The sequence below is a fragment of the Acomys russatus genome, chromosome 28 (genome assembly GCF_903995435.1).
Source record: "Acomys russatus chromosome 28, mAcoRus1.1, whole genome shotgun sequence".
Lineage (NCBI taxonomy): Eukaryota > Metazoa > Chordata > Mammalia > Rodentia > Muridae > Acomys > Acomys russatus.
The window spans coordinates 37,007,003-37,022,733 of record NC_067164.1 but is presented as its reverse complement, the minus strand read 5'-3'; the positions used below and the strand labels follow the sequence as shown (position 1 = coordinate 37,022,733).

General features: G+C 49.3%; 2 protein-coding genes across 3 annotated transcripts; one reads left to right on the top strand and one right to left on the bottom strand.

The window, feature by feature from the left end:
- Positions 1 to 1,353: 1,353 nt before the first annotated feature.
- Positions 1,354 to 3,004, top strand: Ormdl2 (ORMDL sphingolipid biosynthesis regulator 2). The gene is made up of 3 exons (XM_051170683.1): positions 1,354 to 1,536; positions 1,681 to 1,832; positions 2,649 to 3,004. Exons 1-3 carry the CDS (start codon positions 1,363 to 1,365, stop codon positions 2,782 to 2,784), a joined length of 462 nt encoding a protein of 153 aa, XP_051026640.1. The 5' UTR covers positions 1,354 to 1,362; the 3' UTR covers positions 2,785 to 3,004.
- A 616-nt stretch (positions 3,005 to 3,620) lies between these two features.
- On the bottom strand, positions 3,621 to 13,984 carry Dnajc14 (DnaJ heat shock protein family (Hsp40) member C14). 2 transcript variants are annotated; one of them, XM_051170664.1, is made up of 7 exons: positions 13,819 to 13,984; positions 11,928 to 13,366; positions 8,270 to 8,376; positions 7,574 to 7,693; positions 4,722 to 4,882; positions 4,534 to 4,636; positions 3,621 to 4,398 (listed from the first exon to the last, which is right to left on the bottom strand). In XM_051170664.1, the coding sequence occupies exons 2-7, from the start codon at positions 13,320 to 13,322 to the stop codon at positions 4,188 to 4,190; spliced, it is 2,097 nt and encodes a 698-aa protein (XP_051026621.1). In that variant the 5' UTR covers positions 13,323 to 13,366; positions 13,819 to 13,984; the 3' UTR covers positions 3,621 to 4,187. The 2 variants fall into 2 exon arrangements, with proteins under 2 accessions (XP_051026621.1, XP_051026622.1); XM_051170665.1 differs by having other exon boundaries at positions 13,850 to 13,956.
- Positions 13,985 to 15,731: the final 1,747 nt, after the last annotated feature.

Sequence of the window (15,731 nt, the reverse complement as noted above, 5' to 3'; positions counted from 1 at the left end):
TTCCACGGCTCGCAGAAAAGGTGCGACCCAGAGAAGGGCGGGGTTTGCACAGCCTAACGACAGAGGAAGCGACCAATTGTACGTCCCCATTGCTCAGCCAACCAATGGACGAGGACAACACGGATTCTGCTCCGCCAATCGGGAGAGCGCAGACGGGGCTAAAGACGGCTACTTCCTGGAGACCACAAGTGCGCCCCGAGCCGGACGGCGGCTGAAGCTGGCAGGTATGGGCTGCGCGGAACTTTTAGAAGGGTTGCGGGGAGAAACTAGTGGGAGAGTTGGGAAGTGCGGCGAAGCGACAGCCTGAAACGCCAGTTCCCGGGAATTGAGCCTTAAGCCGACGTACGAAAGAGGGACTCTGGGAGGAGCACGGGCGGACTAGTACCTGACTTGGGGACAGGCAAGAGCAGGCTAAAAAGAAAAAAAGAAAGAAAGAAAAGAAAAATTGGGCATTAGAGCTAGCAAAAGTTTAAATGCCAAAACCGCCCCTAGAAGGGAGGGGCCCCATTTTTTGAGAGACTGAGCTCAGGCCCTTTCTTAGACTAATTTAAATACTAGGTAAGTTCTTACAGCGCCCCACGATTCAGAAAAGGGATGCTGCTGCTAACTACTGAAATACCAAGAAGGTGAGAGACAGGACGAGCCCCCCCCCCCCAAAAATGATGGGGACTAGAGGTAGCTTTATTCTTGATACCTTGATCAACTGCATACTTTCTTGTGGAACTCTGAGTGTGTGTGAACTCTTTATGGTTCATTAACTTCCTCAAGAAAATTAATTAAAATACTCCCAGTTCCCCTGGTCCTTGAAGTGAGTGTCACAGTCTAAGCTTACTGTTTCATATTTAGTTGAAGTGTAAAGATCCCAGAGTAAAAAGTACCATGTTCCTGTAATAGCGAGCTTTAAAAAAAAAAAAAAAAAAAAAGCAAAGCTTGTGCGACAGCAGGTATGCAGGCGGAGGACGGCGTGCAGTTGGTTCTCCCCTTCCACTGTGTGGAGCTGGGGACCCCAGCTCAGGCCCTGTATGACTTTGCCAGCCTAGCCATTTCGAAGACCCTCTTGCCTTTTTGTTTATTTTGGAGAAATGATCTCACTCTAGCCCAGGGTAGCCTCAAACTCAGAACAGCCTTCGTTCGTTAGCCTGCCCAATACAGGGATTATAACACAAGCCACCACACCAGGTGCTTCATGTCTTAGCAAGCTTTAACAGTCTTCAGTTTCCCCTTTTTTGCATGGTAGAGAAAGTCTTACGTTCCCAAGAATTCAGGAGATTTTGGCTTTTCAGGAGACAGCTTGGGAACAGTTCCATCAGGGGTTAAGAGGAAATTGAGTTGGACTCCTGCCTGATCCCTCACTGTGGTAGGATGAATGTGGGGGTGGCACACAGCGAAGTAAACCCCAACACTCGAGTGCTGAATAGCCGGGGCGTCTGGCTGGCCTACATCATCTTGGTAGGACTGCTGCATGTGGTTCTCCTCAGCATCCCTTTCTTCAGCATCCCTGTTGTCTGGACCCTGACCAACGTCATCCATAACCTGGTGAGCACTAAACCGCACCCTTGCACCCAGCCCAGACAGACAAAGTCACCAGATGTGGGGATTTTGTGTCTTCCTTTTGGAGTCTTGATTCTTGACCTGAAGGACTACTTCCTGCCCTCATACTGTCCCCTCCCCTCTTCCCAGGCCATGTATATCTTCCTACACACAGTGAAAGGGACACCCTTTGAGACTCCTGACCAAGGAAAGGCTCGGCTCTTGACACATTGGGAGCAGATGGACTATGGACTACAGTTTACCTCCTCTCGAAAGTTCCTCAGCATCTCTCCTATTGTACTGTGAGTCTGGGATAGAGGAGATGCTGGATCAGAAATGGCTCAGTGAAGTGCTTACCCAAAGCCTAAGGACTTGAGTTCAATCCCTACACAGATGCGAGAGCCAGACGTGGCCATGTACAACAATTACAGGTGCCTGTGATCCCGGCACTGAGGGGCTGGAGGCAGGAAGATCCCTGGGGCTTGCTGGCCAGCCAGTCTAGCCAAATTACTCCACTTCAGTCTCAAACATAAAACATAAATAAGGTGGAAAGCAATTAAAGGTGACTCGTGCTGACCTCTGGTCACATGAACATGTACCTGTGTACACACAACCACACACAAGTAGACTAGTCCTAAGCCTCCAGAGAGCACTGTGAAGTACAGGCGCTGCTTGCTGTTCCATGGTGATAAGGAAAAGAAGAAGGGACTGGAAATAACCCGAACTCTAAGGAAAGCCAAGAGATTTACCAGTCCAAAAAGAAGCAAATAGGTAAAGGCAGAACTTAGGTTAACGGTTAAAAAATAAAGCTGACTTGGGGAAAGGGAGCAAAAAGGGCTCCAAAAGTTATATAGACTGAAACAGCTATGGCTATCATTTGTAATTTATCATTTTATCATTAACAATTAGCAAACAAACTGACTTATAATCTCTACTTAAAGATGCTCTCTGATTATATCCTGAACCTCATAGTAAATACTGTTGACTTAGCTGGAATGGCTCTGAACTACAAAGGACTACATGCAATAAAACTAATAATTCAAAAACAGGAAAACCACTGGAAAAACATGAATGGAGGGCGGGGGGCAACCTCAGTCATTCTTTTTTTTTCTTCCTAGCTACCTTCTGGCCAGCTTCTACACCAAGTATGATGCTGCTCACTTCCTCATCAACACTGCCTCACTGCTCAGCGTGCTGCTGCCTAAGCTGCCCCAATTCCATGGGGTTCGTCTTTTTGGAATCAACAAATACTAAAAGATGGGTTGAGAGTTCTGAAGGCGTTGAGGGAAGACACTGGAACTAAGATATGTTTTTCTCTTCTCCACACTCTCTTCTGTATCTTGGAAGCCTGAGGCATAAGACAAACCTTGCTAAACTCCAAGAAGGAAGAAATTGGAAAACGGGGTTCCTGGGCCTGGCCTTCAATAGGGTCAAGCTTCTCTGAGTCAGGAAAGGTGGACAAGGTGAAGGGCCATACACGTCTATCGAGCAAGATGCCATCAGTGTTTGGGCAGCTTTTCTGGTGATTATGTTTTTCCGTATCTTCTAAACCTACCTCCTTCAAGTTCTGTTTTGCTGTATATTTTCCTTAAAATAAAGTCTTTCCAGTTATGGCTGAAATTGGATAAGCAAGGATAGATGCTCTGATAATGGTGGAGAGGAAATACGGGATGCCAACTTACTAAAACAAACTTCAGCAAATTTTTGTCACCACTCCTTTAGTCCAATAGGGGTACCTTTCACTCACTCACAGCAAGAAAAAAAAAAGAGTTCGCAAGCTAGGTGTGGCACACACCTCTAATCCCAGCCCTCAGGAGGCAGAGGCAAAAAGACCACTGCAAGCTGGAGGTCAGTCTGTTCCACATAGCAAGACCCTGTCTCCAAAACAGAAAAGGACTCCCAGCTACATGGGCAAAGAAGAGAAGGAGGATGTAAGTTGCCAGTTATATATTTATAGAAAGATAATCCCCTGGCTTTAAATAGATATATACATACAAATATGAACAAACTTAAAAAAATACAAACCCTTGGCTCACAAGGGGGCCTCTGGGAACCCCTCTATCCTCCCCTCACCCAAGGGCACAGGGCTTTTTAAAAATTAATTAATTTTGGCCACCCTTGCATCAGCAAGCCTGAAGTTAGGTGATTTACCCATACAGTTAAAGTCAGAGGAAAAATTCAGTTTCCACTCTGAATTCTGTATCTCCAAAATTAGGGCTACATGCTTTTTCTTTTAGCTAATACTTCAGGGTAAGGGGGAGGGGAACCCCTGAAATGGTTAAGAAATAAGATACACTCATTTAAAAAGGGGTATGTTTCATTTGCTCTGAGAGCAAATGCTAAGATAAAGGCATACAGACCCCAGAGAAACCCCCAGTTCCCATACCTCAGGGACACATTGTCTGGACGAGGTCCGGACCCTAAGTCCTTTGCTCTGGCCACCTCCTATTTCTTTGGTATTGTCAGAAAACAAGATTCAGTTCCTGCGTGTTGGGGAAGAGGGAGAACAGGTCATGGGTTTCCTCCAAGTACTGAGTGAACAATTTAAATGTTTCCCTTTTTAAAGTTTTTAAAGATAAACAAATCGAATCCCATCCTGTGCTGTACACAGCCCTTTGACTCCCTCACATTGATCTGAGGAAGGAAGAGAAGGGGTGTCATCGCTGGAAGGGCCGCCTCACTTTCTTCCGCCTTTTAGGTTTGGCTTCTCCCTTGGGTACTGAGCTGTTGGGTCTGGAGGTCGAAGTGGTCCCAGGGCCAGAGTGAGGTGCTGCAAAGAAGTTCCCATTGGACATTGGCCCTGGGGGTACTTGAAAGATCCGGCTCAAGAAATCCTGTAGGTCAGCAGGAGGGGCCTCTGGGGTGGCCCTGAGGGAGAAAAGATACAATGAGCAGGAGACATTCTAGCCAACTACCGAAATTAACCACACACTGAGTCAGTTCCCAAACTTCCTAGAGAGCAAGGCATCTAAAATAGTGGATAACGAGAGAAGTGTCGCCTACCTCTGCCGACCGCTGGTGCCCGGGACCCGAGAACCAAATGAGATGTGGTAAGGAACTCGGTGGGTGTCTGGGGAGATTCCCACACGCTGGCATCCAGCCCACTCTGCAAAGAGAGATAATTACCCAAAACATCCATTCATAGCAAATGAGATGAAGAAATACCCTGTATGTAGAGGTCAGAAGTGTACCTGTGATGTCATAAACCTTTCCGTCCATCAGTGCAAAATAAGTGATCTTGAGGCCCAACATGCTTGACTCTGCCCAGAAGTCTCCTTCCTCAGCTGGGTGTAGCCTATTGCACTCAGCACAGTATCTGGCACTCTTAGGGTCCCGGTCCATTTCAAACCTCCTGCAGCCCAACACAGTAACAATACTTTTCAAATGGTCATCACTGTCAAATATGGCCCAAACAGTAAAAGTTATCTGTAGTCAGCCTCTCTATACTCCGCCTTCAATTCTCTTAGTTTGAGCAGAGTCATGGTATGTAGCCCAGGCTAGACTTAAACATGTAATGCTTCTTCTGCCTTAGACTCCCAAGTGCTGGGATTTCAGGTATATAGTTCCACACTCTGCTTTCACGTTTCTATATTTAAGATGTTTTCTTCTTTAATGTCTTAGTGGCATATAGCAGTTACAGACAATAGCTTTGGTTATATTCTCATGCATTTTTACAGTATATTTTGATCCTAGGCACCTCTATTACTTCTCTTTTCTCCCTCCCATTCCCATTGATACCTAGAACTAATGTTCCATTTTCAAGTCCTGTCCCTTATTTCTGAGGTGTGTGTGAGACCTAATCAGTTTCATTAGGGTTGCTTACAGGGGCCTGGGCACCTTACCAGTGGCCATACAACTTAAGACACTGTCTCTCTCTTCCAACAACCACTAACTGCCTATAAATCCTCTGACCCCTTTACTAGCCATTCGCTGCCCGCCTGTGTTTCACCTCACAGCCGTGTGACTATTAGACAACCCTTTTGGAATATACTAGTAGACCACTGGCTTCCACCAACACAAAAGCTAAGAATGTCATCAGGTTACATCTGAGGCCGACCTGACATTCCCACTAGTGTAATTATACAAAAATATCTTGAGGGGGTTGGAAAGATGGCTCAGGGGTTAAGAACACTGTTGCTCTTGCCAAGGATCCAGGTCCGGTTTCCAGCACCCACATGATGCAACCCCTATAATCACCAGACAAAGGGTGCATATACATACATGCACTCAAAGCACGCATACACACATAAATCTAAAAGAAAACATTTTAAATACATTTTGTTCTCTAACTATAAAACTTTGGGCTGGTGAGATAGCTCAGTGGAAAAGGCATGTGGTCCCAAGCTTCAAGGCCCAGTTCACAATCAAAGAAGAGAACTCCAGCAAGTTGTCCTAGGACTTCCATACGTGTGCACCTCTATGCACACACATAAATAAATGCCAATTAAAAAAAATTTTTTTTTAATTCAGGAGCTGGAGAGATGGCTCAGCAGTTAAGAGCACTTGCTGCTCTTGCAGAGGACATAGTTTTTAATTCCCAGTGCCTACATGGTGTCCTACAACCATCTGTCACTCCAGTTCTAGGGAATTTGATGCCTTATTTTTTTATTTTGTTTTTAAAATTCTGTTTCTTTCATGTGAATTGAGTGTGTGCACATCTGTGCACCACATGTATGTCTGACACTGGGCATCAGATCCTCTGGGGTCGGAGTTTTGGATGGCTGTGAGCCACTACATGGTGGCTGGGAATTAAACACAGGTCCTCTGGAGGAACAGCCAGTGCTCTTAACCACTGAGACATCTCTCCGGCCCTTGATGCCCTCTTTCAACCTCCTCCAGCACCAGGCACACAGGCATTGAGCATGCATACAATGCAAACAAACACACATAAAATTCAAAATCTAGGGGCTGGAGAGATGGCTCAGCGGTTAAGAGCACTCTGACTGTTCTTTCAGAGGGCCTGAGTTCAATTCCCAGCAACCACATGGTGGCTCACAACCATCTTTAATGTGATCTGACGCCCTCTCTGGCCTGCGGGTGCACATGCAGGCAGAGCTCTGTATACATAATAATAAGTAAGAAATCTTTCTTAAAAATTCAAAATTTAAAACAATAAGCAAATGAAAATTTTATGAAACTTACCATGTTTGACATGGTGTGGGGGATAACCTGAATCCACGCTCCCAGCCCATGGCCAGGCCTATGTGGCTACAGAACTGACTCTTGTTCCAGGCTCTCACCTAGCCCAGACTAGCCTTGATCTGGACATGTAGCTGTGAATGACCTTATACCCTAGGTCATCCTGCTTCCACCTCCCAGATGACAGCACCACAGGCATGGTCATCACACCCAGATGACGGCACACAGGCATGGTCATCACACCCGGATGACGGCACCACAGGCATGGTCATCACACCTGGATGATGGCACCACAGGCATGGTCATCACATCCAGATGACGGCACCACAGGCATGGTCATCACACCTGGTGTTTTACATCAGCAGTGGGAATCTTCAATCTTTTTTTTGCTTGAATTTTGTTTTTCAAAAACAAGGTTTCTCCATGTAGCCCTGGCTGTCCTAGAATTCACTCTGTCCAACAGGCTGGCCTCAAATCATAAGAGAGCCACCTCCCTCTGCCTCCCAGGTGCTGTAATTACAGGAGTGTGCCACAGCCACCTAGCTCGATCTTTTTTTTTTCTTCAAAGATTTGTTTTTATAACTTTTAAGTATGTACATGTGTGCCATGTATACATGAATGCCAATGCCCTCAGCCAGAGGAGTCTTGAGAGAGCTGTAGTCACAGCTGTAAACCAACTGTTGTAAGTGCCAGGAGTCAAAACTGGATTCTCTGCAAAACCAGCAAATGCTCTTAATCATGGAGCCTTGTCTCCAGCACTAAATCTTGAATCTCTTAGTAATAGGAGAAAGGTAGAAGAAGTCTTGAGGGTTGCAGCCTATATTCCACACTCAAAGGAAGATGCCTGGTTACTCCATCCCTGGGCTGTAGCAGTCACATGCCCACCCGTCGTCCTGGGTCATACCTATGCTTTCCTTGGCATCGGCTACACATCATAGTATTCATTGCCTCCTTGAGATCATCTTGTAGCTTTGTCAGAAACTCATTCACTGACCGGCTCAGCTCGTTCTCTGCCATTTGTTTCCTAAAAGGAGAAAGGCTATGTAAATCACAGGGTATTAAGGTACAAAGAGACAGATCTGGATGCCTCAAGAGCAGTGGTTCTCAGCCTTCCTAATGCTGCAGCCCTTTAGTACAGCTCCTCATGCTGTGGTGACCGCAGGCATAGTTACTTTTGTTGCTACTTCATAATTGTAATTTTGCCACTGTAATGTGTTAATAATGAAAATATGTAGCCATGGTGGCCATAATCCTAGCACTTATAGAGGCAGAGGCAGGTGGAGCTCTGTGAGTTCAAGGCCAGCCTGATCTACAAAGTGAATCCAGGACAGCCAGGGCTACAATGAGAAACCCTGTCTCAAAAAGAAAAGAAAAGAGAGAGAGAAAGAAACAAACCTTGACTAGAAAAGCAATAAGAAGAAGGAGGCAGAGGAGGAGGAAAAGTAGTAGTAGTAGTAACAACTGACACTCAATATATCTGATATCCAGCCCCTGTGAAAGGGTCGTCAAGCCCCAAAGGGATCATGGCCCACAAGTTCAGGGTCTTCTACTAGAGGGGTTTCCCATGCACTTCACCTGAAACGTCCCCTTCCAAACTCACATCTCATACTCCTTCCGCCTCTCTGGGTTGCTGACAATGTCCCAAGCTGCCCGCAAAACTTTGAAGGCCTCCTCAGCCCGGGGATGATGATTTTTATCAGGATGAACCTACCCAAAACACAGAAAAATTTTATCACAAATCCATTCAAACCCTCCTTTTATTTCAGGTCGTGTGTGTGTGTGTGCGCGCGCACACAGACCTGGTGCCCACAAAGGTCAGATGAGGGTGTCAGACAAACAGCAGCTGTAGTGGTTGTGAGCCACTGTGAATGGTGGGACGGGAATGTGTAATGCTGCAGGAGTGACAGGTGAGTACTCTTAGCCTCTAGGCCATCATCCAGTCACTTCCCTTCCATTTAAGATTTTCAGGAGGGAACAGATGCCCCTTGAGCTAGAGCTAGTGGTAGCTGGGAGCTGTTCAGCACACGCTCCTAACTACCAAGCTATCGCTCCAGCCCCTCATAGATATTCTGATATCTAAGAGTTCTCTTTCATTATCCTTTAGAGAATCAATATAGCCTAATAATGGTCAATTACTCTAGCTTTGCAGAGAGAGCTGAGTTTAAATCCAGGCGTTTGAGCTGGGTGCGGTGGCACACACCAGTACAAAGTCAGTATAAGTTAGCTTTGGGTGCAATTTTATACACATTACGTTTACATCTACATACAGAAATAGTAGCAGAGCTGGGACTTTAGCTCAGTTGTAGAGTGCATGCCTAGGATGAGCAAGGCTCTGGGTTTGATCCTCAGCACACCAAAAGGTAATACTAATTTCTTTCAAGTATAGAGTACATCAAAACTCCCACCTACATAGTTAACAAAAGCAATCCTATGTTCATGCACTTGTATGATACACATACCTCTTTATGACTTATGCTCCTTTTTTCTTCCCTTTCATATTCTGAGTCTTAGCTGGGTATGGTGGCGCACGCCTTTAATCCTAGCACCCGGGAGGCAGAGGTAGGCAGATCGCTGAGTTCGAGGCCAGCCTAGTTTACAGAGCCAAGGCTACACAGAGACCCTGTCTCAAAAAAACAAAAACTAAGAATATTCTGATTCTTAGGATTCCTGTTTTCACCAAGCACTCACCTTTAATCCCAGAACACAGGGAGGCAGAGGCAGGTGGATCACTGTGAGTTTGAGGCCAGCCTGGTCTACAAAGCAAGTCTAGGACAGCCAAGGCTACACAGGGAAACCCTGTCTCAAAAAACCAAAAACAAAAAACAAAACAACAACAACAACAAAGAATTCCTGTGTTCAGGTTAGGGCTGTGTGTACCTCAGCGGAACAGCACTCGCCTACACAGCAGACACAAGGCTCTAGACTCCATCCCATCTTCTTCTTCCTGGTCCTGGGCCAGCCACTCACGTGCACATCCTGACACTCCTGTACTGGGTCTACACTTGCCTTTCTAGGAGAGGTGGTTTTCTCCATGTTTAAAAATCCGCCCCCAGGGGCTGGAGAGGTGGCTCGGTGGCTAAAAAAACATGGTGCTCTTACAGAGGACCCAGGTTCAGTCCCAGGCTCTATCTAGTTGGCTCACAACCACCCGTAGGTCCAGCTCAGGGGGATCCACACTCTGATCTCCTTGGTACCAGGCTGCTCGTGGTGAACATAATGTACAAGGAGGCAAACACGCATACACATATGTAGGAGAGAGAAACCTATTTTTGTTTTGATCCCAAGTGTGGGATGGGGAAGAGAGCAGGATGTTTACCACTTAGATGTGAGAGAGCAGGATGTCTTTCCACTTAGAAGTAGAACCACTTCATGGAGGAGCTTGGTTGTTGCCAGCTGAGAAACATCCTTGAACAGATTGAGAGGACATATATATATATATGAGCCCAAAACAGGAGGCTGGGCTTTGGGTTGGAACTTGGTTTTTGGTTGTTCATGCCTGCACTTTGAGACGTTCCTAGAGAGAACTGCTCCAGGAAAAGCTTCAAGGCTTTGGACTCTGCTGAGGCTTCTGGTTCCAGTTGCTCCAGGTTCCAGGAGCTCAACTTTGGTGGAATTCATGGTCTGCTGAAATCCTGCTGACTACACCAGGAGAACTGTTCCTAGGAACTGACACCCAGGTTTCATTCTTGTTTTCCTTACTCTCCTTTCCCTATTATCTAGGCTAGTTGGGTTGTAAGGGAGGTAGGCTCATTTAATAAGTTCATAATAAAGTAAAATTGTTAAGGTAATTCAGCCTACACACATAAACAACCCGAAGGGGCCATTTCTCCCTGGCTTGCCCTGAGCTGAGACCTCTGGCTACTGTGCTGAGGCCAGGGACAAGGAGGTCATCACAGTGTCCCAGTGCTGGGCTGATGGCAGTGTGCGTTAAGGTACAGCCAGGAGACACCCACAGACCTGCAGACCACCTTGTGGTGCGGCACAGGCTGGGAAAGACAGCCAGAGAACTGCCCTCCAGCACACAGCACTGGCAGGGTCAGAGACACACAAAGGCCCACCTGCTGCCACTGCACACAGCGCAGACGGAGGTCACCCAGAGGCCCTAACACCCAGGCCCAGATCAGGGCTTTGAGTTGGCCCACACTAAAGTCTACTTCATCTGTGAACTGTTGGGCCATGAGAAAGGGCTGGTCCTGCTGAGCCAAAACTGCAGGACCTCCATGACACAGGGCAGCAAGAGGATAACTGGGAGGAGGCCCGGTGAGGAGCCAACATTGATGGTGTCACAGAAGCCAGAGACCCCAAACCAGACCAATGACTTGTTGCAGTGAGCATTTACAAGTGAAGATGTGTAGACAGAGGGATACACTGTGACACACTACAGCTTCCACGATGAGATGTTTTCTATGCTTTGGTTTGTTTTGCTTGTTCGTTTGTTCATGTTTGTTATTTTATGGGGAAAGTTGCAAGGGCAGAGGGCAGACACAAGGGGGCGGGGAGATGAGTTGGGCTGGGGTGCACAATATGAAACTCAGAAAGAATCAATAAAAAGTTTTTTTTTTTTAAGGATAATTTCAGCAGGGCAGGGTGGCGGCGCATGCCTGTAATCCCAGCACTGGGGAGGCAAAGGCAGGCGAATCGCTGTGAGTTCAAAGCCAGCCTGGTCTACAAAGCCAATCCAGGACAGTCTCAAAAACCAAAACAAAAGATAATTTCTTTAAATTCCTCCTTTACCATTCATGGTACTGCACTTAAAATCCCAAACTTTCACAAGCAAAGGCAGGAGGATCACAAATTTAAGGCTAGCTGGAGCTACACAGCAATACCCTATCCCAAAACAACAAAACAAAAATCCTTTGTTCAGGTGAGAGCAACTAAGGGACTATCTGAGGCCTCTTCCCTACCCTAAGTAAAGGAACTTCACTTAGCTGTTGCAGAGTGAGTTCAACCCTGCCTGTTATAACACACACACACACACATCATGACAAAAAAACCTAAGGAGAGAAAGTCCGATCCCCAGTCAGAGAATAAGAGTGCGGCCCTTAGCGAGGGATGGTGGCCAGTGCCTGCAAACACAGCAGTCACAGATGGAGGCCTGTCTACAAGGTGAAACTCTGCCTCAGAAACAAAACAAAACAGAGGAGTGTAATCCTTCAGCGTCAGGCTGGCTCCCTGCTCAGCCTTGCCTCACTTCTACACTCCCTAAAACACGAACAGAAAGCATAGAGAAAGCAGCAGGCAGCAGCAAAGGTACTCACCATCACTGCCAGCTGCCTATAAGCCTTCTTTAGTTCAGTATCCGATGCTGTAGCGTCAACTCCCAGCACATGAAAAGGGTTTAGTTCATCTTCAGGAACCCCAGCCATGCTCAAAAGTCGGGCCACTTCCTCTTCTGGCTGGCAGTAGCGAGCGCTAGCTACAGGTGTGCTATCCTGCTTATTAGTCCTCTGCTTGACCCAAGGCAACTCCAGCCAGCCTCGCTGAATCAACCTTACCAGCTGCTGCCATGGCCTGCTGTCTTTCAGCAGAGTCAAGCAACGATGCAAGGCTGGACAATCCAGCCAAGAGAACAGCCATGTGGTCTTATCCCTCCAACCTAACCGGTCACCCAGTCCCATCAAAAACCGCCAGCCCAACTGTAGACAACCCAGAAAGAGAGCTAGAGCCAGGAGTAGGAAAGCACCCACTAGCCTAAGAAAACGGGTCAACAACCCTGCGGCACAGTAAAAGCTCTGAAGTAGAAACTGGAACATGGCATGGGCCCAGCCCCCCAGTCGCCCTGCCCAGACTCCCACCCAGACTCGGAAAAGGTCCAGGTCACTGCCTCTCAGCTGCCTGCATGCATAAATGAGATGGCCACAGGTCTCCACATATTCTCCCACCAATACCAGAAGTTCAATCAGCCACCAGAAGCCTGCCTGTCCAAGCTGACACAGTTCCTCCGCTCCCCACAGTCCCAGGCCTCTGCGCTTATCTGTCTGACTTCGTTTTCGGGCCAGCCGGTGACGACCAGGAGACCTGGGATCTCGGCGTCCACTCTCCCGAGCATCCTCCTTGGTCAGTAAACGGTGCCTCTGCCTCCGGGATGAGGGTTTCTTTCCACTGGACACACGTGAAAAATCACTGGGAAATTTAAGAGGTTCCTCCTCATCAAATTCTTCTACCTCTTCGTCTTCCCCCAAGGCAGGAGAGGCGCAGTGGTGGCAAATGTTGCTGAAAGAAGCATCTCCGTCCTCAGAGTAAGTCCCTTCAGGCCCTTGGCAGTTACAAGCAGGTGGAATGGGAAGAAAAGAGGGGCCCACGTCCTGCTGGTACCCAGTCTCATTCTCTCTTGAGAGTTCCTGGTCCACTCCTGACTCTTCCGAAGATGCCTCACTCTCCTGAGGGTAGCCTCCTTCTCTAGGTGGTCCTGGACCCCTTGGAGGACCATGGCTTGGATCCGACCAGTGGGCTGGGTTTGGGGGCTGTGTGTATTTAGGGCCAGAGTGCTCTTTGAGGCAGCGTGTACCATTAGGAGCAGTCTCTGTCGGGTCCCTGAGTCGTGAGAATGAAAGTATTTCAGGGTCCACAGAGGGTCCTGATGTCCTGAGGGAGGAGCCACCACTGGGGTGGGCTCCACACAACCCTCTTCCTCCGGGGTGCTTCTGGGCCATGACCCCGGGGCTTCCTGAGGATTTTAGGTCACAGCCATCATCGCCTGTAACAAAGGTATCAAGTTAGGAATGGCCAAGAGATAAAGTTAAACCATCTCAAAAGGACATAGTCAATGTACCCACTCTCCCAGACCGTGTGAGCTCAAATTAACCCTAACAATAAACCTGAATGAGACTGACCACAAACCTGCTTGGCACCACCCCCGACCCTGATCAGAAACCCCCTTAGCCCCCGAAATCTTAATTTTTCTTTCTCCAGGAAGCTAATAATCTTCTGTCTGGGAAATAGGGAGGGAGGGGGGTTCCGCAAAGGGTGTGGTCGGAGGGTGGGGGGTGAGCGGTGGGGGGGGTAGAAATACTCTTAGCAAAAAAAAAATAAAAGACTCTCTGAAAGAGAGAGGCCGCAATCTGTCAGGAAAGGGTGGTGCAGCTCTAGAGGAAAAACTGAGGGCGGAGCAGCGAGGCGACCCCCGCAAAAGATCACCGGAGAACCTACCCGCTGAGTACCAGGAGCGAAGGCGACCGACCGAGCAGCGGCGGTAACTCCTCCCCGCTCAGCCAGCTGCGCCTGAGGCCAGGGGGAGCTACCAGAGCAGCTCCCCCGGCTCCGCCTCCCGCTCACGCTCCGCTTCCGCCTTCCGTCCCCGCCGCGGCCGCCTACTTCCACTTCCGGGGTCACCGGGGGGGGGGGGCGAAAAAGACGGGAAGGAAAGAGAGCAGCGGTTGGCCGAGGCGCAAGCTGACCGAGGAGGCGGTGCTAGGGCATCCCGGCCCCGCCCCTTAAAGTGCCCTCGGGCGGCCAGCCCGCGGACCACGCCGGGCGCGCTGCACGCCGAAGGAGCTGCGAGGGGAAGGGCAGCCGCCGAGCCACACACAGTCTGCGCACACCCAAGACCCTTCCCTGTCGGCTGTGCAGCCGGAGAGGAAGAGGAGAAGCGTGTGTCCCTTAACTCCACGCGCGTCCCCGCCGACCCGCCCGCCCCCTGAGAGCGCGGCGCACGGGCGAGCCAGAGAAGGGGACCCGAAGCTTGGCTCTGCGGAGCTCAGATCGCAGCACACCTCTGCGTGCCGCTTTGCGTTTCATTTATGTAGTAAGCTTTGGGTCGACGCCAGCACGTGCCCCCCACCCCTACGCGGACCCTTGATGGATCCTCTCCTCAGCACTCCTGGCAGTGTCCCCACCAGCCATGCGTCTTGCTCCACAAGTTTTGTTTTTTTTTTTTCCACCTATGAGCACCCCCCACCAGCACTGGTTTAAAAAACAAAACAAAAACTTCCCTGCAACCCCGGATCCCGACCACCCGGTTGTGCAGAAGACAATACTCCAATTCTCTGGGAAGTGGGAGAAACCAAGCTGGACCTGGGGGTGCTTTGGGACCCCACTCGGGCTTTGAAAACGTTAAGTTGTTAATTAATCTCCTCAGCAGTCAGAAACCGTCCGTCTCAGCCTTGGTGGGCATCCCAAAAGTCTTCATTGCTATGGTGAGGGGGGGTCCGTAGTCCTGGATTAAAGACGTAGGTAGTCTGGGTTCCCCCACACACAGGGGTAAAGATTGAGGGGGCCCGCCCCGTGATGTCATTCCCCCCCCCCTTACACACACCCTGTCTCCTTCCTCCACACACAAGCAACCCCCCCCCCCCATCCCCAAGCTAATTGCATTTAGCTCAGGGTTTGGGCTCCGACTTGCAGGAGTTTAGGAAGCAAGGAGCACAGTGGCCCTGGGGGGGCGGGATGCCTGCGGCCAGCGGCCACCTCCACGCCTAGGACCTCCGGGCTGGCATGAAGCCGGAGGCCTAGGGAAGCAGGTCTGCCCCTTCAGCTCTCCTGAGCACTGCAGGCTGGTGAGTAACTAATAACCTCCCTGACCTCTCCTTGTTCTGGGTCCCAGAGCCCCAGGAGTTCTCCAATCCAGCCCTCAGCCTAAGACCTCAATATCCCAAAGGCAGCCAAAGGAAAGTGCATCCGAAAGTGCGCCCGCCTGCCCGCAGTATCTCAGCGCCAGCCTTCCTCAGGGATCCCTCAGGATGGGAATCCAAATCCCATTGGCAGCCCAGGCATGCCTGGATGAGAGGGTGGGTGGGACAATTCCCATGCGTGTCCCAGGCGAGTAGCAAGTGGCTACCAGAACGTGAGGCAGCTGTGGACAGGGCGCCTGCTTGCCCTCCCCCGCCCCCAGCCCACCCCCACCTCCATCCCCCTGGGATGAAGCCAAGACTTCAAAATCCTGACAGACGCTGATGGGGCGACTCTTAATTCCTTATTTGAAACTCTTTTTAAATGCCTGTTCCCTTTCTTCTTTGGGGGTTGCGTTTAGCTCACAAGGTTTGGACTCTGCAGGAGTTTAGGAAGCCACGAACACAGTGGCGGGCAGCCAGTGGCCACCCTGTGCCTAAGCCCCCTGGGCTGAG